Raw genomic sequence first — 24,645 nt, 5'->3', positions numbered from 1 at the left:
TGCTGTGCATACAAAGTAGGAAGTTTGGAGGGATATACCAAAGAATTAACTAGTAGCTATCTCTGGGCGATGGGATAAAGGATGGTTTTAATTTTCTTATTTTGGCTTATTTGTATTCTCTGTGCTTACCTAGTTCTTCATGATGAACATGCACTACAGATATAACATGTTTTGAGTGATTAAGCAGAATAACAATATGCTTACTGATCATATCTGTATCTTTTATTCTTTTCATTTTATACACATAATGTATCTAAATGCATAAATGTCAGTAAAATTGACTTTATGCCTAAAAGATTATTTTACATGTTTTTCTCCCCATGCATAAATTCCTCCACAGCCCTCCACCACTCCCCCTCCACTGCCGCCAAAATGCTTCTTCAAATCTTATGCGTACAAACCTGAAGGTTTTCATTCAAAGCCTTGTCCTGTTGCCAGGGCGCTACGGTGGCGGGCATGAAAAAGACACCAACAGTGCCCAGGATGCTGAGTTCTGTGATGTAGGTAATTTTTATAAGAACCTTAGCCTTAGGGGGTAAGTTTCCAACACTTACAGTAAAAACGTCCTGAAACAGAAACATATGACTTAGCGTGCAACTTGAAATCCTACCCATTATATGCCAGCTGACTCCATGTACTTCTTAAGGAACTTGAACGACAACCTGCCAAATTCTTCCTCAGAAAAACAGTAATAAAACCTAAAAGACACATTGATGAGGCTAGCGGAGAATCCTGGAGCCATTCACCAGTGATGGGAACAGGGTGATGTCCGCGGCAGGCAGACGGAGAGGGGCCCCCTTGGCAGCTGAACTGGGAAGAGGCACTCACGGACTCTGCCCCGGGGGCTCCGACGTGTGAGCTCCCTGCACGGGTGGCCCTGCTGCACAGACAGCCTCCACAAAGCCCTTTCTCGAAGACCCTCCCTGACCTCCACGGCACCCAACACCACTTTCGCCAGCAGCTGTAGAACAGGGCAGTTTTTTCTAAGCTTGGCCCTCGCTTAATTATTTTACCCTGTGGTAATTTCTCATGTTATTTTTATTTTTATTTATTTATTTTTTAGAGACAGGATCTTGCTCTGTCATCCAGGCTGGAGGGCAGTGGTGCAGTCATAGCTTAATGTAGCCTTGAAACCCCAGGTCTAAGCCATCCTCCTAAGTAGCTGGGACTACAGACACGCACCACCATGCCTGGCTGATTTTTTTTTTTTTTTGAGACGGAGTCTTACGCTGTTGCCCAGGCTGGAGTGCAGTGGTGCGATCTCGGCTCACTGCAAGCTCCGCCTCCCGGGTTTAGGCCATTCTCCTGCCTCAGCCTCCTGAGTAGCTGGGACTACAGGCGCCCGCCACCGCGCCCGGCTAATTTTTTTGTATTTTTAGTAGAGACGGGGTTTCACTGTGGTCTCGATCTCCTGACCTTGTGATCTGCCCGCCTCGGCCTCCCAAAGTGCTGGGATTACAGGCTTGAGCCACCGCGCCCGGCCCTGGCTGATTTTTAAATAGTTTTGTACAGATGGGGTTGCCCAGGCTGGTCTCAAACTCCAGGCCTCAAGTGACCCACCTTGTGCTCCCAAAGTGCTGGGATTACAGGTGTGAGCTACCACACCCAGACTATCATGTTATTTTTAAATAAAAAGTCTTCAGCTTTCTTTTAATGGGATGTTGATAATCACTATACAAGGCGGCAAGCCCATGACTAGCTAGTGCAGAAAAAAGAGGCTAGATACATTTTTTTCGGATAACTACGCAGAGATCCTCTCAACATCCCCAACTATGTTCACCATTCTAATTGACCACACTATCATGAAAATTTTCTTTATTTAGATTAGGATTAATTTAGGCTTAAAGGTTAAATTGTTACTTTTGACATCAAAGACATCCATTTACAGGATGGAATTAAATAATAAAGAGGTGATTATTAAATACTTAATAGTGCTAGCCCTTAAAAGAAATGTATGTATAAACACCTGGGGTTCATTTGAGAGACTGCCACTTTAAATAGAGTGGGATTGCAGTTCTGTTTCTGGGTAGGATATAGATGGATGCAGATAATGTTACTTCTGTTGTAACACACCAGGCAATCTACACAATCATAACTTGTCTTGAACTCATCAACCAAGAGAACTGAATTCCAAAGAGGGGACAGATGGGACACAGGAACTGTGTGAACTCCTCCCAGCTGAGGGTGGGTGAGCTTGCTGGTTTAGAATAATTGGGAGCTCCTGACCCAAGGGGAGTTTGCATTCTCTCACAGGCATTTCCCCACATCCCCACAGCCTTCCACTGGGCCCACTGGAAAGGCTGGGCAGGACAGGAGACCAAGGTGGAGCACCTCTCAGTGGAGCAGGTGTGTGGGAGGTGCTGGGGCCACTTCCCTGGATCCCTACCCCACATGAAACAAAAGCCTCCAGCTGCTGGAGGAGGGGCAGCAAACTCTCACTTCCAGAGCTGCGGGGAAGGGGCAGAAATAAACCAGGGATCGATCAGAAGCCTTCCTTACTAGCCCCGTGCCCAGGTGCTTGAAGAGTTTTCTTTATTTTCTTTTTCTGTTCCACTGCTTCAGAGAGGAACAGCCACCTCCCCATGGGGCAGGGGATGACACCCTCCTAGGCCCAGGACCCTGCGCTAGTACAAAGCAGGGGTTGCTACAACTGGAGGAAAGGCAGGAAACTGTCCCCCAAACAACTCTTAACAGACACAAGGCAGAATTTGGCTGCCACTAAGGTAGGACAACGAACAGGAGTGCTAAGAAGTTCCCACCCTAAGGTCCAGGACTGCAGGCCCTGCCTAAGACTGAAGCTGAACCAGAAGAATGCCCCTGCCCCACCAGGAGCCTAGTACAGCACATCAAGCAACGGCAGCCTAGCACTGGGGGAGGGGAAGGTGGCTGTAACCACCTCTGTCGGACAGTGTGCAGGGTCTGCTGAAAGCTGGGGGCAGAGAATGAGCCTCAATGAGAATAGTTCTGGATCCAGGACCCAAGAGGCACAAGGTAGTGGCAGTCCACCACTAGAGGAATTTGAGACCGAGAGGAATAATAACAACAGAGAGTACTGATAACAGCAGAACTGAAACTCAGCTCTTCAACCCCTTCAGCTCTTCAACCCCTACACTAGTCTGAAAGAATAGGAGTTGCCATTTCTGGGCATAAATGCCATTTATTTCAGTCTCTCTTCTTCTTTTACGCACAATGTCCAACATTCAATCACAAATTCCAAAATACACACTTTTTAAAAAGCAAGGAAAAAATGACAGGCAGATCCAGAGATAACCGTGACACTGCCACAGACAGGACTATGATTAATATATGAAAAAACATACAGAAAACGTGAGGAATACATATGAACAGATGGAACCTTTCATTAGAGAGACTGAATTATATTTTTAAATGTCAAAAATGCTAGAAACAAATACACTATCAAAGTTGAAGGATTTGACAAGCCTATCAGCTGACTGACAATAGCTGAGAAAAGAATGAATGAACTTGAAGCTAGGTCAATAGAAATTATCCAAAATAAAATGCAACAAGAAATAAAAGCGAAAACACAGAGCTCCAAAAGCTGTGGTGCAATATCAAATATGGTCTAACATATGTATTGAAGTCTCAGAAGGAGAAAGAGACAGACAGAATGAGGGAGAAGAAATATTTCAATAGATAAGGGTCAAGACTGTCCCAAAATGAATGTGAGACAATCCAAACTCAGAGAAATCCAAGCAAAATAAGCAATACATTTTAAAAATAACATAAACACATCATAGTCAAACTACTGAAAACCAAAGATAAAGAGAATATTGAAGATAGCTTGAGAAAAAAGATACCTTCACATATAGAAGAACAACACAAGAATTAGAGCTGACTTCTGGTTAGAAACCATATAAGCCAGAAGAAAATAAAGCAACATATTTAAAATGCTGAAAGGAAAACAAATAAACTGTCACCTAGAATCCCATACTCAGCAAAAAAATATTTTTCAAAAATGAAGGTGAAAGATTTTGTGAGATAAAAGAGGAGCGCACTCCTCGCTAGCACACTTGCATTAGAAAAAGAAAATAAAGAAAACTCTTCAAACGGAAGGAATATTTCTTTGTATCTGTACAAAGAAATGAAGAGCACCAGAAACGGTAAAAATGAGAATAAACGTAGAGACATTTCCCCTTATTTTTAATTGCTTTAAAATATAGTTGATCATCACATAAACAGAACTAAAGACAAAAGCCACATGATTACCTCACTAGACACAGAAAAGGTCTTTGTACAATTCAACATCGCTTTATGTTAAAAACTCTCAGTTAACTAGGTATTCATGGAACATATCTCAAAATAATAAGAGCCATTAATGACAAACCCACAGCCAATATCATAGTGACTGGTCAAAAGCTGGAAGCATTCCCCTTGAAAACCAGCATAACACAAGGATGCCTTCTCTCACCACTCCTATTCAATATAGTATTCACAGTTCTGGCCAGGGCAATCAGCCAAGATAAAGAAAATAAAGACTATTCAAATAGGAAGAGAGGAAATCAAACTACCTCTGTTTGCAGATGACAAGATCGCATATCTAGAAAACCCCATTGTCTGAGCCCAAAAGCTTCTTAAGCTGATAAGCAACTTCAGCAAAATCTCAGGATACAAAATCAATGTGCAAAAGTCACAAGCATTCCTATACACCAACAACAGACAAGCAGAGAAGCAAATCATGAATGAACTCCCATTCACAATTGCTACAAAGAGAATAAAACACATAGTAATACAGCTAACAAGGGAAGTGAAGGACCTCTTCAAGGAGAACTACAAACCACTGCTCAAGGCAATCAGAGAGGACACAAACAAATGGAAAAACATCCATGCTCATGGATAGGAAGAATAAACATCATAAAAATGCCCGTACTGCCCAAAGTAATGTATAGCTTCAATGCTACTCCCATTAAACTACCATTGACATTCTTCACAGAATTAGAAAACACTAGGTTAAAATTCATACAGAACCAAAAAAGAGCCTGTATAGCCAAGACAATCCTAAGCAAAAAGAACAAAGCTGGAGGCATCACACTACCAGACTTCACACTATACTCTAAGCCTACAGTAAACAAAACAGCATGGTACAAGTACAAAAATAGACACATAGACCAACGGAACAGAATAGAAATCTCAGAAGTAACACCACACATCTACAACTGTCTGATCTTCAACAAACCTGACAAAAACAAGCAATGGGGAAAGGATTCCCTATTTAATGAATGGTGCTGGGAAAACTGGCTAGCCATATGCAGAAAATTAAAACTGGACCCCTTCCTTAAACTTACACAAAAAATAATTCAACATGGATTAAAGACTTAAATATAAACCAAAAACTCTAAAAATTCTAGAAGAAAATCTAGGCAATACCATTCAGGACATAGGCACGGTCAAAGATTTTATGAGGAAAACATCAAAAGCAATTGCAGCAAAAGCAAAAAACTGACAAATGGGATCTAATTAAACTAAAGAGCTTCTGCACAGCAAAACAAACTATCATCAGAGTGACGAGACAACCTACAGAATGAGAGAAAATCTTTGCAATCTATCCATCTGACAAAAGTCTAATATCCAGAATCTACAGGGAACTTAAACAAATTTACAAGAAAAAAAACAACCCCATTAAAAAGTGGGCAAAGGACATGAACAGACACTTCTCAAAAGAACACATTTATGTGGCCAAAAAAACATAAGAAAAAAAACTCAACATCACTAATCATTAGAGAAATGCAAATCAAAACCACAATGAGATACCATCTCATGCCAGTCAGAATGGCAGTTGTTAAAAAATTAAGAAATAACAGATGCTGGCAAGGCTGTGGAGAAATAGGAATGCTTTTAGTCTGTTGGTGGGAATGTAAATTAGTTCAACCATTGTGGAAGACAGCGTGGTCTTCCTCAAAGACCTAGAACCAGAAATACCATTTGACCCACCAATCCCATTACTAATGGGTATATACCCAGAGGAATATAAATCATTCCATTATAAAGATACATGCACGTGTATATTCGTTGCAGCACTATTCACAAAAGCAAAGACATGGAATCAACCCCAATGCCCATCAATGATAGACTGGATAAAGAAAATGTGGTACCTATGTACCATGGAATACCATGCAGCCATAAAAAGGAATGAGACCATGTCCTCTGCAGGAACATGGATGAAACTGGAAGCCATTATCCTCACAAACTAACACAGGAACAGAAAACTAAACGCAGGATGTTCTTACTTATAAGTGGGAGCTGAACAATGAGAACACATGGACACGGGGAGGGGAACAATACACACTGGAGCTTGTTGGGGGGCTGGGGGAGGGACAGCATCAGGATAAACAGCTAATGCATGTGGGGCTTAATACCTCGGTGAGGGGTTGACAGGTGCAGCAAACCTCCATGGCACACGTTTACCTATGTAACAAACCTGCATGTCCTGCACATGTATCCTACAACTTAAAAAAAAAAGAATAGTTCATCCCGGCTAACACGGTGAAACCCCGTCTCTACTAAAAAATACAAAAAACTAGCCAGGCAAGGTGGCGGGCGCCTGTAGTCCCAGCTACTGGGGGGCTGAGGCAGGAGAATGGCATAAACCCAGGAGGTGGAGCTTGCAGTGAGCCGAGATCCGGCCACTGCACTCCAGCCTGGCCGACAGAGCAAGACTCCGTCTCAAAAAAAAAAAAAAAAAAAAAGATAGTTGAATATTTACAATATATTTACAATATATGAAGAAATAAAATACATGACAACAATATCGCAAAGGATATGGGAAAAAAGAAATGAACGTATACTGGTTGTAATGTAATGTATTCTGGTTGTAAGGTTCTTATGTATACAGTAGTATAATACTGTAGGCTATATGTGGTAAGTTAAAGATGTATATAGTAGTAAACCCTAAAGCAGTGCTGACCAATGTAACTTTCTATGATGATAAAAATATTCTCTCTATGCACTAAGTAATAAGATAGCCACTGGCCACATGAAACATTTTATTTTATACTTAAATGTAAATATCCACATATAATAAGTGGCTACCATATTTAACATATATTTAACATGTGGCTTTGGAGCAACAATCAAAACTTTAATTTTTTTATTTTTTGGGACAGGGTCTCACTTTGTTTTCCAGGCTGTGCAGTGGCACCATTATGGCTCATTGCGGCCTCGACTTCTCGGGCTCAAGTAATCCTCCCACCTCAGCCCCTTAAGTAGCTGGGACTACAGGCATGCATCACCACACCCAGCTAATTTTTGTATTTTTTGTAGATTTGGGGTTTCACCATGTCGCCCAAGCTGGTCTTGAATTCCTGGGCTCAAGTGATCCATCTATCTCAGCCTCCCAAAGTGTTGGGATTATAGGCATGAGCAACCACACCTGGCCAACAATCAAAACTTTTTAAGAGAGATATAACTGGCCGGGCATGGTGGCTCATGTCTGTAATCCCAGCACTTTGGGAGGCAGAGGCAGGAGGATCACTTGAGGTTAGGGTTTTGAGACTAGCCTGGCCAACATGGTAAAACCCTATCTCTACTAAAAATACAAAAATTAGCTGGGTGTCATGGTGTGTGCCTGTAGTCCCAGCTACTTGGGAGGCTGGGGCAGAAGAATCTCTCAAATTGGGAGGCAGAGGTTGCAGTGAGCCAAAATCACGCCACTGCACTCCAGCCTGGGTGAGAGTGAGACTCTGTCTCAAAAATAAATAAATAAATAAATAAAAGATGGAATTAATAAGCCAATCATGGAGATACAATGGAATCATTTAAAAAACAAGAGAAAGTAGGAAGAGAGAGGGAAAGGAACAAAGAACAAATGGTACAAATAGAAAACAACTAGCAAGATCGTAGATATAAATCTGACCAGATTAGTAATTGTATTAAATAAAAATGACCTAAACAATACAAAGTGCAGAAACTATCAGATTGGATAAAGCAGCAAAATTCAATAGTATGCTATCTAGATAGTATAGGGTTATGGTGACAAGTCAGTCTAGATGTTTTGAAAAGGAGAAAATCATCAAATAGTCACATAAATTGAAGTCTTGGACACATTGCCATTTAATCTGGCAATGAGGAGGACACAAGTCGTCCTAGGCGGGCACTGTCTTCATCCTTGGTTTCAGCACCACAATTTTCTCTTTATTTTACCATTAAGTATCCTTTTCTGTTACTTCCACACTTAAATATTGGGGATTACAAGCTAGACCTCTATCTTTACAAACAGTATATTAAGAGTTATAAGACAAATATGTCCAGGTGGCCATGGGAAAATGAAACCACAGGTCTTTCCTGGGGGCAGGCAGGAAAAGCTTAGATGGAGGGATTCCTAAGCTAAGATTTGTTTGTTTGTTTAGAGACAGGATCTTGCTCTGTTGCCCAGGTTGGTGTGTAGTGTTGTTAACACAGCTCACTGCAGCCTCAAACTCCTGGGTTCAAGTGATCCTCCCGCTTTGGCCTCCCAAAGTGCTGGGATTACAGGTATTTATATAACAACACATGGTATTGTTATACACCTGGCATATATGGTATTTATATAACAACACATGAATACCATATGATATGAGAACATTATAGTCACAAGATGTCAAACACATTCTGGGAGACCTGAAGGCTTGGGTTAGCAATAGTTCTGATCAGACTTTACCCACAGGTAATATCTCTTGTGAAGACTGTTTTCTTGTGGACTATATTCCTAGGGAAATATGTAAGTATTTAGGAGGAAACATTTACCAACTCACATAGGAAGACACCCTGATATTAAGTGGCAGCCTCTCAAATGAACCCCGGGCTTCTATACACACAGTTTGGCCATATATAGAGCTAGCATTGTTAACTGTTCAATAATCACCTCTTCATTGCCTATTCCCATCCTGCAAGTGGATATCTTAGATGTCAAGACCAATAATTTACCCCTTAGAGCTATATTAATCTTGAATGTGCCCCTAGCCCCAGCAAATGTTAAATTTTCAGAACACCATGGCCATGTGTCACCCTCAGAGGTGATACTCAAACATATGGCCCCATCTGCAAAAACAACTAAAATACCTGCACTAGAGTTAGACACTGACTACACGCAATCTAGCACCTGCCAGAGGCCTCGTGAAACACCTGATATTTAAGGAAAGTAGTCCAGTGGACCTGCCAGCTGTTCCCACTTCCACGCTGTCCAGGTCACGTCCCTGCTAAAGTGAATCACCTAAAAGCACAGGAACTGGGCCCAAGTAGGACCCGGCAGAAATGCCTCCCTGCTTTATGATTGGACCATCTGCTGGGTGAGCTTACTTCCAGGAAAACTGTAAATACATCACACTCTTCATTTTTTTTGAGGTGGAGTTTCGCTCTTGTCGCCCAGGCTGGAGTGCAATGGCACAATTTTGGCTCACTGCAACCTCCGCCCCGCGGGTTCAAGCAATTCTCCTGCTGCAGCCTCTCCAGCAGCTGGGACTACAGGTGCCTACCACCACGCCCAGCTAATTTTTATATTTTTAGTAAGATGGGGTTTCACCAAGTTGGCCAGGCTGGTCTCGAATTCCCGCCCTCAGGTGATCCGCCCACCTCAGCCTCTCTAAGTGCTGGGATTAAGGCGTGAGCCATTGCGCCCAGCCAATGTATCACACTCTTAGCAGCAGATGAAAGTTATATACCTCAAATGTTATCGTTTTCTCTGTCATTCCTTCTGGAAAACTCGGTTCCCAATGACAGGCCTAGCTCTTCCTGTTTGTCTGGAATTGCTGACGCCATTTCCTCCTTGGTTCAGATAAGTCAAATGGGTCTGACTGGTGTGGCTTCCCCTTACTTAGAGCAAGTGAAACTCTGGGGCCTACAACAGTGTAAATTATCTCAGCCTCTAGCATGGATTTCATAGTTCAAATCCTGTTCTAACTCTCTTTCCCTCTCCTGTACGCACGTGGCGCGCACACCAAGCCATACCGGAGCATCCTGACTCATCAGGTAAGCGCCATGGCCCTGGGTCACGGCTTCTCGGTACTCTCGCTGGGCTTCTTCCTTCTCTTTAATCTGGAAAAGATGATTTTTAAATCATTCCTTCAGACTTTAATGAAGAAAACAACATCAATGTTTATTAGAACTCAGGCAAAAACTAAAAACCGAGTCTAAGGTGAATGGAAACGTAAATAAAGTGATCATCGAAATGTACTTATCTGGTAAGAACTTGAACCAGGAAAGGTCAACTGAAGAGGAGTCTCTTTCAGTTGCGATCAGAATATTTCAGAATCAATAGTGGAAAAATTTGTTTTTGGTTGGGAGTTTATGTGGAACAAAACATAATTATTTTAAATTTGGGAAATTGTAGTTTATAATTGTAACTGTGCACTAATCCTTACAATAAACAAAGAATTAATCAACTGTTGTTTATTTTATTTATTTATTTTTTTTTTTTTTGAGACGGAGTCTCGCTCTGTCGCCCAGGCTGGAGTGCAGTGGCCGGATCTCAGCTCACTGCAAGCTCCGCCTCCCGGGTTCACGCCATTCTCCTGCCTCAGCCTCCCGAGTAGCTGGGACTACAGGCGCCCGCCACCTCGCCCGGCTAGTTTTTTGTATTTTTTAGTAGAGACGGGGTTTCACCCTGTTAGCCAGGATGGTCTCGATCTCCTGACCTCGTGATCCGCCCGTCTCGGCTTCCCAAAGTGCTGGGATTACAGGCTTGAGCCACCGCGCCCGGCCTGTTGTTTATATTTTTTAGAAAGTTATAATAGCTTTCATTTCAGCTCGAATCCCTGACCTCAAGTGATCCACCTGCCTCAGCCTCCCGAAGTGCTGGGATTACAAGTATGAGCCACCGCACCCAGCCCTCTTAAACTTTTCATGCTGAAATCACTCTTACAGTGCCAAGGCAAAGAATGTGCAAGACACTGATGATGAAGATTGGACAGATAAGGGTAGAAACCCTTCATCAGGGAGGGATGTTTGAGGGAGGCTCACTGTGCAAGAATTGGTTCTTCAAAGAATATTCTTGTTTTATGACAAGGCTGCTACTCAACCTTATAGCCATGGGGACTCCGAAAACAAAGGTTCTGGGAAATGGAAGCTGACTTTGAAAGCAGACAGCGGGCACAATGCATCTTCTCGCCTTACCTCTCCAACTATGTGCTTCCCATTGATGAAGGCTTCGAAGCCACACACAGCGGCCTTGTCATCCAAAGGAAAGATGTATTTTGCCTCAATGGGCACATGACTTTTATTTGTGTATGTCTGAAAAACAATGACCTGAAGAAGAAAAAAAAGCCATACATCTGATGAGACCACATGGACTACATGTGCAGGAACAAGGACGAATGAAAATGATTTTGCATATTTATTTGAATTTCCTTGAATTTGTATCACGTCCCAACCCTGGCTTCACTTCTGCAATGGAGAGCCAGTGTCATGTGATAAAAGGTACCAGTCCCACGGTTAGGTGGTTCATACATGTCCGACTGGAACAGAAGCCACTTGAAGTCTGTCTTACCAACACTGACTTAGCACAGGCGATAGAGCTCTTGTTAAGACAGCTGGAAAATTGCCCCTTTTGAGTTGTGGGCTTTGATACCTCCTTAGTGCCATGTTGGCTGGAAACGATTCCAGAATAGTCCTTCTATCCTATCGGCTCTCAGGACTTGGCATTTCCTCCTGGGGACCTCTCTGTGGCTTTCCCCCTCTCCACACAGCCCTCATCTAGCTCCTCATCTCTCTGTGCCTTGGTTCTTCCAGAATCAAGTCTTCTCTACTCCTCTCTGTTGTCTGTATTATCTAATTAATCTTTCCAACAGACTGTTTTCATCACTCCTTCATTCAGGAAAAGGCGGGAGGGCAGAGCCAGTCAGATTTGCTGATGGGGACGGGACACGAGAGAAAGCTCTACCACTGCATCTGGCCACCTGGCACCCCTGGCACTGCCTTCCATCCTGTGACTGTGGATGATGAACCTGCTGCGAGCTCCTGGCTGTGGCCCCAGCACCTGCATTAAATAACCTCCTGCGATGCTTGTCTTTTTGCTTTGACCAGTTCTTACTCACTTGGTATTTCATGCTCTTTGTGAGCTTTAGTGCAGATAATTTAATAAGGTAGGGTTTGTTCCTTCTCTTTCAACAACCTGGTTTTTTTGGTTGGTTGGTTGTTTTGAGACAGGGTCTCCCTCAGGCCTTGGCAGACTCCATCACTTCCTACACCCCCACTGCACACATTATTCTCCACATCACCAGGTCCCTTAACTGAATTCTGTCAATCATCTCCTCTACGTGATGTGACGTTGCGCCCGCTGTGTCCCCTTCAGGACTGAGACTGCTAGGAGTGTCACCTGTGGGGCGTCTCCCCAGGAACCATCCTCAGCCAAAGACAAACTGCCTTAGCCAAGGTTCTGACCCCTCCCTGGAGCAGCCTATATCCCAGGACTGGCCCCAGTGGGGCTACAAAGCCCGGCCCCCTTGCCTTGATTCAGACCTTCTCTCAAGGACCACTCTGGCCCAGAGCTTCCCCCAAGATCATCTGAGGAGTCTGTTGTCTCCTTGGCCACGTCCTGCCTCCCTCACTCCCTCACAGGTGCAGCTCCCACAGGCACAGTCCCACAGGCTTCCTGAAAACAAATTCCATCCAGAGTCTGCTTTCCAGGGAACGTGACCTAATATTTCTTCCACTGGTCCTCTTCCTACTGTTCCTAACATGGTGGCCGGAGTGAGCCAGTTAAAACAGGTCTGTTCATGTCATTCCTCTGCCAAACATCTAGAAGCTTCCATTTCACTCACAGTCAAGGACAGCATGACCTGTGTGCTGATGTGAGAGCCCCTCACCTCTCTGACTCAGTCCTCATGCACTCTCCCCTTTCCACCCCACTGCAGCCACAGTGCGTCTCCTTGGCATGCCTGGACCAGATCCTCCTCCTTCCCACCTCAGAGCCTTGGCATGTGATGTTGCCGCTGCCTGGAATAAGCATCCTCCGATGTCCACACGGTTTAGCCGCCACTTCCTTCAGGTCTGTATGCAGGTGTCACCTTCTCAGGGAGGCCTCCTCAGCCATTCTGTTTACAGGTTCAAAGGCCCCGTCTTTCACAGCTCCTATCCCCTCCTGCTTTCATTTTTCTCTTCAGCACCCGTCACCATCTAACGTGTCATGTGTTTCACTCTTTCATCATGGTGACTGCCTATTCCCCCAAACAGTGTGTGCTCCACAAGGGCGGAGCTTTGGTACTGTGCATTGCTGGATGCTCAGAGCCTAGCTACTCCCTGGCATGGAGTGCTCAGTGAATAGCTTTTGAATAAATGAATTTTAGAAATGTATCTATTCCCTTTAGCTCATGCAACTGCTATCAAATTCGCATGTATGGTTTATATCCATGTAGTTTAAGTGTCATAAAGCCACAGAAAACATACCTGGGCTACAGTGTCTATGATTCTCCCCTTGATGTTGACATCCTCCAGAGGAACCAAGTTCCCAGAGGCGTCCTGGAGGCCGGCCTTGGTGCTGCTGGAAGTTTTGGCATCTGGTAACTGGTAATCTAAACGTTAAAAATGTTACCATTAGCTTTCAAAACCATCCCTGTCTATGTTTGTTGTCTTGATCTTTATTCCTTTTCCATGCCTTCATGCATTATATTTTAGGGAAATTGGACAAATAGGATTTTATGATTTTCAATAGCCAATTCTGAAAAGCAAGTGAACCCACATTAGAAAAATGGGAAGTGCCTTCTTTTTTTTTTTTTGAGACAGCGTCTCACTCTGTTACCCAGGTGGGAGTGCAGTGGCACAATCTCTGCTCACAGTAGACTCATCCTCTCCGGCTCTGGTGATCCTCCCATCTCAGCCTCCTGAGTAGCTGGGACTACGGGCATGCACCACCATGCCCAGCTAAATTTTTGGTATGTTTTATAGAGATGAGGTTTAGCCATGTTGCCCAGGCTGGTCTCGAACTCCCGGACTTAAGGGATCTGCCTGCCTTGACCTCCCAAAGTGCTGGGACTGTGGGTGTGAGCCACCATACATGGCCTGCCTTTTTTTTTTTTTTTTTAAAGACCCTTCTGCTTAAATTTTTTTTTCTTCTTTTCTTTTTTTTTTTTTTTTTTTTTTGATAGAGATGGGAGTCTCACTATGGTGCCCAGGCTGGTTCTGAACCCTTATGCTCAAGTAATCCTCCTGCCTCCACCTCTCAAGTATCTGGGACTACAGGCATGTGCTCTTCTGCCTTTTGAATGTAGAGACTTTGGGGTGTCCTATTGAAAACACAGCATTACTTGACATACATTTAAACATACACACAAATACACAGAGGTCTTCAGACTGTCTCAAGTGTGGCTGAAGCCTGAATCCAGGTGTCTGCACTCCCTGGCTTGTAGTGTGGAAGGGCTCAGTCACTATTATTTATGGTGCCACACGAGCATTTTGGGATGGCATGAAACAACGTAGATTTTCAATCCAAGGAAGACTGAATCAACTCCTACGGCGCATATTGAAAAACGTTCACATCCTATTCTAAAGTGGTACAAACACACAGATAAGGTTAGGAAATAAAAATACATAGTGTCTTGCCAGAAGTTTCACTTAATGACTCCCAGAGAAAAAACTGGAGCCACCTCCGAACACACACGCGTTTCTGACAACAAATAATTTGAGCACGGTCAAAAATGTTAATGTGTTCTTACAGTCCTACTAATTAACACTGTAATTGTTTGGGCTCATGATACTCTGAGAAGTGAATATCCTGTTTATGCTGGCACTACTACGGCTAACACGTACACCACACATGACAATTTACTCAGTGCCTCCAGTTTCCCCTTCCGCCCTTACAGCAATTCTGTCATGCGGGTACTGCTCTCATTCCCATCGGAGAGAAGGTGGACCGCAAAAGGTCATGCAGTTTCAAGACTGCAGGGCGGCAGGGCCACACTGAAACCCCGGGCTTCCTGACTCCACAGCGGCTCTGCTGTGTGTTCTACCCACCCCATCACACTTTCTGCACCTTGACATCTTAGCAAGGTTCCGCAGGTTTTAGCCTTGGCTATTCCTGAAGGGAATAAGCTCAACTTCAGTGTGTTAATGAAGTCACATGGAATTTTGAGATCGCTTAACCTTTCTCAAGCATCCTGGTTTTCATGTATACAAGATAAAAAAGGAAATGAGGCTGGCCATGGTGACTGATATCTGTAATCCCAGCACTTTGGGATACCAAGGCAGGAGGATCACTTGAGGCCAGGAATTTCAGGCCAGCCCAGGCAACACAGTGAGACCTTGTCTAGGTTGAGTCAGGAGGATCATTTGAACTCAGGAGTTTGAGGCTGCAGTGCGCTTTGATCACACACTGTACTCCAGCCTGGGGGACAGAGTGAGACTTTGTCTCAGAAAAAAAAAGAAAAGGAAAGAAAAAAAAGAAATACATATATTTTAAAATTAAGTGCTTTATTTTTATATTAGGCAGAGGAGTTTGACTGATGTTAACACTGAGAGAAATTTGTGGGAAACTTATTTTGAGACTGAAAGGAAATGAAATACTTATGGATGAGGTCATAGATATAACAAATGCAAATACACATTCCATTGAAAATATAACATTTCAGGTCTATAAACATAATAACATAAAACAGCATTCAAGAAAATTGTCCTACCTTCAACCTTTGAAAAATCTGAAAACTCAGGTCTGTATTCCTCTAATTCAGTATGATTAGTAGGATGAAAGTCCTTTATTTGATCTCCAGGCATGGAAAATTTAATAATATATTTCATTTTAACCTGATTGGTTTTATAGACAACAAATTCATCATCCTAGAGCAAACAGAAATCAGTACGTGATTAAAAACAATAGTGACAAAAAACCTGTATTGGCAGATGTTTTCATAAAAGCATGTTTGCTAATTTAGAAAATGTTGAATTCATACAGTAAATATTTAACAATTATTTAAACTTAAGCATATTTAATGAAAACAGGAGCAAAAAACTGAGGCTCTTCTTAGAGCATTCAAGACCCTCTTTGCTTGTTCCTTAATATAAAAATACCTCAAAGTCTGTGGTGACAGAGGCTGTTTGTGAAACTCCATGCACACTGTCGTAGCCTGGTGGTGCTTCAGTTAAGGAAAAGTCCTTCTTGTGTAAGTCCATACACTTTCCGAGGGCTACGTCACAAATGAGCAGGAGTCTGGTGCCATCTGTCTCTCCCGGGTGTGAGTACTTGATACTTGTACTGAATGCGAAAGGAAATAAACACATATTTATAGCTTACAGTGACTTGTTAATAACATATTATTGCATAAACAGGAAATATTATTGAAAAGACTTTCCTGGTAAACTGTTCTAAATTTTCCTGTTATTGAAATATCTCCAACGACTCAATTTAGAACTTTATTATGCACTTATTTATTTAATATTTCTTCTATTTTTAGACAGAATCTTGCTCTGTTACTCAGGCTAGAGTGCAGCGGCACGATCATAGCTCACTGCAGTCTCAAACTCCTGGGCTCAACTCACAGCTCACCTTCTCTCCCACCCAGAGGTCATTTGATCACTATCTTGATTTTTGTGTATATTATTTTCTCTTTTTTTCCCATGTGGAATTTATTCCATAAGGAGCCACAGAGGGGATCCTGGGTAGGTTGGAGAGGTTTTACTGTGTTCCTTTTTATAACAGTTTTCTCCTTTGTGTGTGTGTGTTTTGAGACAGGGTCTTGCACTCTTTCACCCAAGCTGCAGTGGTGCAATCATAGAGTGCAGTGGCACAATCACAGCTCTCTGCAGCCTCAGGCAATCCTCCCACCTCAGTCTCCTGAGGGTGGGCCTACTGGTGTGCACCACTGTGCCCGGCTAATTTTTAAAAACATTTTTGTAGCTATGGGGTCTCACTGTGTTGCCCAGGCTGGTCTTGAACTCTTGGCCCCAAGCAATTCTTCCACCTTGGTCTCCCAAAGGGTTAGGATTACTGGCTGGAGGCACTGTGCCTGGCCTATTTGCTTTCATAGTATTAATGCAAAGATTTATGTCTCTCAGCAATGTAATGTATACTTCTGCTTGTTTTCGAGCCTTGCACATACAGGCATACCTCGTTTTATTGCACTTTGCAGATATTCTTTTTTTTTTTTTTTTTTTTTTTTACAAATTGAAGATTTGTGGCAACTCCATGTTGAGCAGGTCTACTGGTGCCATTTTTTTTTTTTAACAGCATGTGCTTCCTTTGTGTCTCTGTGTCTCATTTTGGTAATTCTCCCAATGTTTCAAACCTTTTCATTTTTATTATAGTTGTAATGGCGATATGTGATCAATGATCTGTGATGCTACTATTGAAATTGTTTTGGGTACAACGAACTGTACCCACATAAGGTGGCGAGCTTGGTAAATGTTTTGTGTGTTCTGACTACTCCACTGACCACTGGTTTCCTCATCTCTCTCCTTCTTCTCTGAGACACAACAATATTGAAATTAGGCCAATTAACAATAACCCTACAGTGGCCTCTAAGTGTTCAAGTGAAAGAAAGGGTTGTACATCTTTCACTGTAAATCGAAAGCTAGAAATGATTAAGCTTGGTGAGGAAGGCATGTTGAAAACCAAGACAGGCTGAAAGCTAGGCCTCTTGTGGCAAATAGTTATCCAAGCGGTAAATGTAAAGAAACAATTTTTGAAGGAAATTAAAAGTGCTGCTCCAGTGAACATAGGAATGATAAGAAAGCAAAACAGCCTTATTGCTGATGTGAAGAAAATTCTAATGGTCTGCATAGAAGATCACACCAGCCACAGCATTCTCCTAAGCCAAAGCCTAATCCAGAGCAAGGCCCCAACTCTGTTCAATTCTATGAAGGCTCAGAGAGGCAAGGAAACCACAGAAGGAAGGCTTGAAGCTAGCAGAGGTTGTCTGAGGTGTAAGGAAAGAAGCCATCTCCATAACATAACAATGCAAGGTGAACCAGCCAAAGCCAATGTAGAAGCTGTAGCAAGTTCTCCAGAAGATCTAGCTAAGATCACTGATGCAGGTGACTTCACTAAACAACAGATTTTCCATGTAGACAAAATAGCCTTCTATTGGAAGAAAATGCCATCTAGGACTTCCACAGCTAGAGAAGTCAATGGCTGGCTTCAAGGCTTCAGACGACAGGATAACTCTTGTCAGGGGCTAATGCAGCTGGTGACTGTAAGCTGAAGCCAGTGCTCACCTACCATTCCAAAAACCTCAGGGCCCTTAAGAATTGTGCTGAATCTACTCTTTCGGTGCTCTATGAATGGAACAACAAAACCTGGATGACAGCACATCTGTTTACAGAACGGCTTATTGAATTTTAAGCCCAATATAGAGATCTGCTCAACAAAAAAGGTTCTTTTCAAAATACAACTGCTCACTGGCAAAGCGCCCAGTCATCCAAGAGCTCTGAGGGAGAGGTACAAGGAGCGTGTTGTTTTCGTGCCTGCTAACACAGTTTCCATTCTGCAGCCATGGATCAAGGAGTAATTTCACCTTTCAAGTCTTATTATTTAAGAAATACATTTTGGGCTGGGCGGAGTGGCTCACGCCTATAATCCCAGCACTTTGGGAGGCCAAGGCAGGCAGATCACCTGAGCTCAGGAGTTCGAGACCAGCCTGCCCAATATGAGGAAACCCCGTCTCTACTAAAAATACAAAAATTAGCCGGGCGTGGTGGCATGCACCTGTAATCCCAGCTACTCAGGAGGCTGAGACGGGAGAATCACTTGAACCCGGGAGGCAGAGGTTGCAGTGAGCCGAGATCATGCCATTGCACTCCAGCCTGAGCAACAAGAGCAAACTCCATCTCAAAAAAAAGAGAAAAGAAATACATGTTGGCCACGTATGCCTGTAATCCCAGGAGTCTGAGGTGGGATGATCACTTGAGTTCAGCAGTTTGAGGTTCCAGGGAGCTATGTTTACATCTTACTGTACTCTCACCTGGGCAATGATGGAGCAAGACCCCAACTCTAAAAAGAAAAGAATACATTTTGTAAGGCCATAGCTGCCATAGACAGTGATTCTTTCGATGGATCTGGACAAAGTAAATTGAAAACCTTCGGCCGGGCGCGGTGGCTCACGCATGTAATCCCAGCACTTTGGGAGGCCGAGGCGGGCGGATCACGAGGTCAGGAGATCGAGACCATCCTGGCTAACATGGTGAAACCCCGTCTCTACTAAAAATGCAAAAAATTAGCCGGGCGAGGCGGCGGGCGCCTGTAGTCCCAGCTACTCGGGAGGCTGAGGCAGGAGAATGGCGTGAACCCGGGAGGCGGAGCTTGCAGTGAGCTGAGATCGCGCCACTGCACTCCAGCCTGGGCGACTAAGCGAGACTCTGTCTCAAAAAAAAAAGAAAACCTTCTCAAAAAGACTCGCTATTCTCCTTGCCCTTAAGACCATTTGATGAGTTATGAGAGGAGGTCAGCATATCAGTGTTAACAGGGATTTAGAAGAAGTTTACTCTAACTACCTTGGGTGACTTTGAGGGGTTCAAACTTCAGTGGAGGAAGTCACTATAGATGTGGCAGAAGCAGCAGGAGAACGGAAATTAGAATTGGAGCCTGAAGATGGGACTGAATTGCTGCAATCTCATGATCAAACTTGAATGAATGTGGGGTTGCTTCTTATGAATGAGTGAAGAAAGTGGTTTCTTAAGATGGAATCCATTCCTGGTAAAGATGTTGTGAACATTGTTGAACTGACAACAAAGAATTCTGAATATTATATAAACTTAGTGGATAAAGCAGCAGCAGTGTTTGAGATAATTGACTCCAATTTTCAAGGAAGCTCTATGGTAGGTAAATGCTATCAAATAGCATCTCATACTACAGAGAAAGCTTTCATGAAAGGAAGAGTCGATTGCTGAGGCAAACTTCATTGTTGTCTTGTTTTAAGAAATTGCCACAGCCACCTCAACTTTCAGCAACCGCCACCCTCATCAGTCAGCAGTCATCGACACTGAGACAAGACCGTCCACCAGCAAAAAGACAATGGCTCACTGAAGGCTCAGATGATCATTAGCATTTTTAGTAATAAAGTATGTTAGGCCGGGCGCGGTGGCTCAAGCCTGTAATCCCAGCACTTTGGGAGGCCGAGACGGGCGGATCACGAGGTCAGGAGATCGAGACCATCCTGGCGAACACAGTGAAACCCCGTCTCTACTAAAAAATACAAAAAACTAGCCGGGAGAGGTGGCGGGCGCCTGTAGTCCCAGCTACTCGGGAGGCTGAGGCAGGAGAACGGCGTAAACCCGGGAGGCGGAGCTTGCAGTGAGCTGAGATCCGGCCACTGCACTCCAGCCTGGGCGACAGAGCGAGACTCCGTCTCCAAAAAAATAAAAAATAAAAAATAAAAAGTATGTTAAAATTAAGGTATGTACATTTGTTTTTTTAAAACACAATGCTATTGCACACTTAATAGACTAAAGTGTAAACCTTTTATACTCATTGGGAAACCAAAACTGTGTTTGATTTGGTATATTGCAGTAGTGTGGAATCAAACCCTCAATATATCCAAGGTATGCCTGTATATAGAATCATCTAGTAACGTTTGCTCCACTAAGGTCTTAAGGCTCATCCATTTGACATGTGTAGCCACAGTCCACTTGTTTAAACTGTGGGATAGGACTTCATGTGGGACTCCACCAAAACGTACAGCTCCATTCCACTGTCGATGGACATCTGCATGGTTTCCAGTGTTCTGTTATTACCGTGCTCTCTTTTTCTTTTCCTTTTTTTTTTGTCTTGAGAGACTGGGTCTCACTTTGTCTCCCAAGCTGGTGGTAGTGGTTCAGTCATATCTCACTGTGGCCTTGGACTGCTGGACTCAAGCAGTCCTCCTGCCTCAGCCTCCTGAGTAGTTTGGACTACAGGTGCATGACACAATGCCTGGCTAATTTTAAAAAGTTTTTTTTAGAGATGAGTTCTTGCTGTGTTGCCCAGGCTAATCTCAAACTCCTGGAGTTGAGCAATCTTTCTGCCTCAAACTCCTCAGTAGCTGGCACTACAGGTGTGTGTCACTGCACTCAGCTCGTTTTTTGAGACACAGTCTTGCTCTGTCACCCAGGCTGGAGTGCAGTGGTGTGATCTTGGCTCACTGCAATCGCTGCTTCCTGGGTTCAAGCGATTCTCCTGTCTCACCCTCTTGAGTAGCTGGGACTACAGGTGCACGCCACCACGCCCAGCTAATTTGTGTATTTTTAGTAGAGATGGGGTTTCGCCACATCGGCCAGGCTGGTCTCAAACTCCTGGCCTCAAGTGATCTACCTGCCTTGGCCTCCCAAAGTGCTGGGATTATAGGCATGAACCACTGCACCTGGCCCCAGCTCGTTTTCTTTGCTATTAAGTTTCTATTCAAGTCTTTTGCACATCTGCTTACAGGGCTGCTTATCTTTTCCTTATTGATTTGTAGGAACTCTTTTAAATATCTTGGATCATTATCCTTTGTCCTGGGCCTGAACTCAGTCTCCACCCTTTAATTAGCTCTGCAACCTTAGGCAAGTTCCCTGACCTCCCTGAGTCTGTTTCCTCACATGAAATGATGTCACAATACCAATTATGAGGTTGGCAGATGATGTACCTGGAGTTCTTCTCACTGTGTTGCCCACGCTGGACTGCAGTGGCATAATCATAGCTCATTCCAGCCTTCAACTCCTGGACTCAAGTGATCCTCCTGCCTCAGCCCCCTCCAGTAGCTAGAACTATAGTTTCTATTAGCGCCACCACGCACAGCTAATTTTTTAAATTTTTTGTAGAGATTGGGTCTCGCTATGTTGCCTAGACTGGTTTTAAACTCCTGGCCTCAAGCGATCCTCCTGCCCTGGCCTCCCAAAGAGCTGGGATTATAGGCGTGAGCCACCATGTCTGACCCAAAGGCAGATTTAAACATTATCAAGGATGTTGAAGGTGAAATAGTATTCCAGGCATATTGAGGTCATATATAATAGATAAATCTGTGTTTTGTTGAGAAACTCCCTCACCAAGGAGAGACAAAAGAAAACACACAGCAAGTAGTAACGATTCTGTGATTAAGGATCGAACATACCTGAGCGAATCACTGAAATAAATCCCACTTCCAAGGTTTCCGACGTCTGTTCTTTGCACACCATGATCTTCCACTACTTTGGGTAAAAGCAACCCTCTGAAAAGAGAAGGGCAGGATAAGGTGTAAGCCCAACGCTGACTGCATCTCTGCCTCGCTCAGAACTTTGGCAGGTTCCTACTGAACTTCTGGCATTCAGATAACTCTGCAATCAGGGTGAAACCATAGTTGTTTCTAGGAACACAAGTAAAGGGAGATTTCTGCCTTTTATTATATAAACATCTATTGTTTGAATTTCTTTTTTTTTTTTTTTGAGACGGAGTCTCGCTGTGTCGTCCAGACAGGAGTGCAGTGATGCGACCTCAGCTCACTGAAAGCTCCACCTCCCAGGTTCACAACATTCTCCTGCCTCAGCCTCCCGAGTAGTTGGGACTACAAGCGCCCGCCACCACGCCTGGCTAATTTGTGGTATTTTTAGTAGAGACGGGGTTTCACCGTGTTAGCCAGGATAGTCTCGATCTCCCAACCTTGTGATCCGCCCCCCTCAGTCTCCCAAAGTGCTGGGATTACAGGCGTGAGCCACCGCGCCCGGCTTGTTTGAATTTCATATTAGGAGATTGAATGAATTTCATAAAACAGCTTTTGGGTTTTGGTCCTACTTAAAAAGTTCATACCTATGTAAAGATTATTTTTAAAAGATTCTCCCATTTTTCATTTAGTATACTTTTATGGTTTAATTTTAAATATTTAAATATATGCTCTATCTGGAGTTTAAGTATGAGAAATGAGGTAAGGGTCCAACTTTATATTTTTTCCTTGTGGTTACCCATTCATCTCTATAGATAGTATTGAAGAACTTGTCTTTCTTCCACAGAGATAAGATCTACTTGTATCATATCCTAAATCTTCTGTGTTTTTGAGTTCACTTGTGTTTAATATTAATGTCACCCTCATTATGCTTCTTTTCCAGAATTATTCTGGTAATTTCAAAATTAAAAAAAATGTGTTGTAGAATCAGCTTTTCACTTCTTTAAAAAAATCTTTTTGGTAATTTTATCATGATAGCACTAAATCTATAGATTAATCCAAGAAAAACTGGCATCCTTCTGATTAACGCAAGTTGTCTTCTGGGTCCCTCAGTAGCAGTTTAATGGGTTTTTGTTTTTTCTTTTTTTTCCCCAGGTAGATCTTGTATGTTTCTTTTTAAGTTTCTTCTGAGTAATTAATGGATCTACATTTAATTATATTTTCTCCTGCTCCTGTGACTTGTTTCAGCCCTAATATTAAGTAGTAATTCAAAGCAAACAGAATCTTAGAGTTAAGTTTCAAATAAACAGCTCATGTTGCCTGGTGAGCACTCTAATTTCTGGACTCTTCTCTTTAAATATTGGGCTATCCCTAGATTAGATACACACGGAAGAGTCATGAATATAGAATCACTTTTCTTCTTATGATACAGTCTGCAAGAAGCAATTCATACCTAGGTACTACATTTTAAAAATGATAAATACATAATTTTTCAAAATAGAGATGAGGTCTTGCTGGTTTTCCAGGCTGGTCTTGAACCCCTGGCCTCAAGTGATTCTTTTGCCTCAGCCTCCCAAAGTGCTAGGATTACAGGTGTGACCCACCATGCCCAGCCATAAATATGTAATTTACATCACACACTTCACTATAAACTGTGCAATTCTCTCTAGAATGCAGTAAGCTAGCTGATTTTAACTGAAAAGTCCCATGTAATATAGAAAAAAAGTAGGAAAAAAAAAAAAAGTAAAACACTTTACGTTTGTGAGGCTGAAATTTTTGAAAAATAAAGATGGCTACTCTTACCGACACAAGATTCCTACGATGTTTCGTACAGGAGAACCATGCAACAAGGGCTTCACATTGCCAAGTTTGCTCAGAAACTCTGTGGTTTCGATCACTCTGCCAACTCTAAATATCTGCAAGATATCCACTGGACTCTTGCTGTAAAAATTAGAAGAAAAGCCTTTAGATTACATAATTGGAAACAAAACAAAAAGTCATTATAGCAGAAGAAATCCCAAAAGAGTCCAAATGTCCATTATCAGGAAACCGAGTCAATGAGTCACAACACAACATATCTTAGAAGTATTATGCAGGTATTAAAAAAATCAAATTCTTTAAACAAATAAGGATATGTAGTAAAGCATACAGTAAAATATAAAATTTAAAAGTAGATTACAAAACTTTATACATAGTATGATCCCAATTTTGTCAAATATATAATAGTATATGGAATGTATAATTCTTGTTCTGGGCAACAGAGCCACACCATGTCTCTTTTTTTTTTTTTTTTTTGAGACAGAGTCTTGCTCTGTCACCCAGGCTGGAGTGCAGTGGCCAGATCTCAGCTCACTACAAGCTCTGCCTCCCAGGTTTACGCCATTCTCCTGCCTCAGCCTCCCAAATAGCTGGGACTACAGGCGCCCGCCACCTCGCCCGGCTAGTTTTTTGTATTTTTAGTAGAGACGGGGTTTCACCGTGTTCGCCAGGCTGGTCTCGATCTCCTGACCTCGTGATCCGCCCGTCTCGGCCTCCCAAAGTGCTGGGATTACAGGCTTGAGCCACCGTGCCCGGCCCACACCATGTCTCTTAACAAAAAAAAAAAAAAAAAGAATGCAACTTCTGGCTGGGCGTGGTGGCTCAG

At 43.0% G+C, this 24,645-nt stretch overlaps 1 protein-coding gene across 5 annotated transcripts in view; it reads right to left on the bottom strand.

Moving 5' to 3' along the window:
- The window catches only part of PARP4 (poly(ADP-ribose) polymerase family member 4), a 93,557-nt gene that overhangs the window by 44,081 nt on the left and 24,831 nt on the right, over nt 1–24,645 (bottom strand). For all 5 annotated transcript variants that reach the window (XR_012426764.1, XR_012426765.1, XR_012426766.1 and 2 more), the window contains 8 exons: nt 23,805–23,942; nt 21,978–22,073; nt 15,988–16,171; nt 15,600–15,756; nt 13,375–13,499; nt 11,104–11,235; nt 9,940–10,026; nt 402–566 (listed from right to left, as the gene is read on the bottom strand). Coding sequence is in view for 2 of the 5 variants with exons in the window: in XM_045377211.3 (XP_045233146.2) it covers nt 402–566; nt 9,940–10,026; nt 11,104–11,235; nt 13,375–13,499; nt 15,600–15,756; nt 15,988–16,171; nt 21,978–22,073; nt 23,805–23,942 (1,084 nt within the window). In the remaining 3 variants the exon portion in view is untranslated. The remainder of the gene's footprint in view (nt 1–401; nt 567–9,939; nt 10,027–11,103; nt 11,236–13,374; nt 13,500–15,599; nt 15,757–15,987; nt 16,172–21,977; nt 22,074–23,804; nt 23,943–24,645) is intronic.

This window comes from Macaca fascicularis, chromosome 17 (genome assembly GCF_037993035.2).
Source record: "Macaca fascicularis isolate 582-1 chromosome 17, T2T-MFA8v1.1".
Classification (NCBI taxonomy): domain Eukaryota; kingdom Metazoa; phylum Chordata; class Mammalia; order Primates; family Cercopithecidae; genus Macaca; species Macaca fascicularis.
This window is presented reverse-complemented; position numbering and strand designations above follow the sequence as displayed.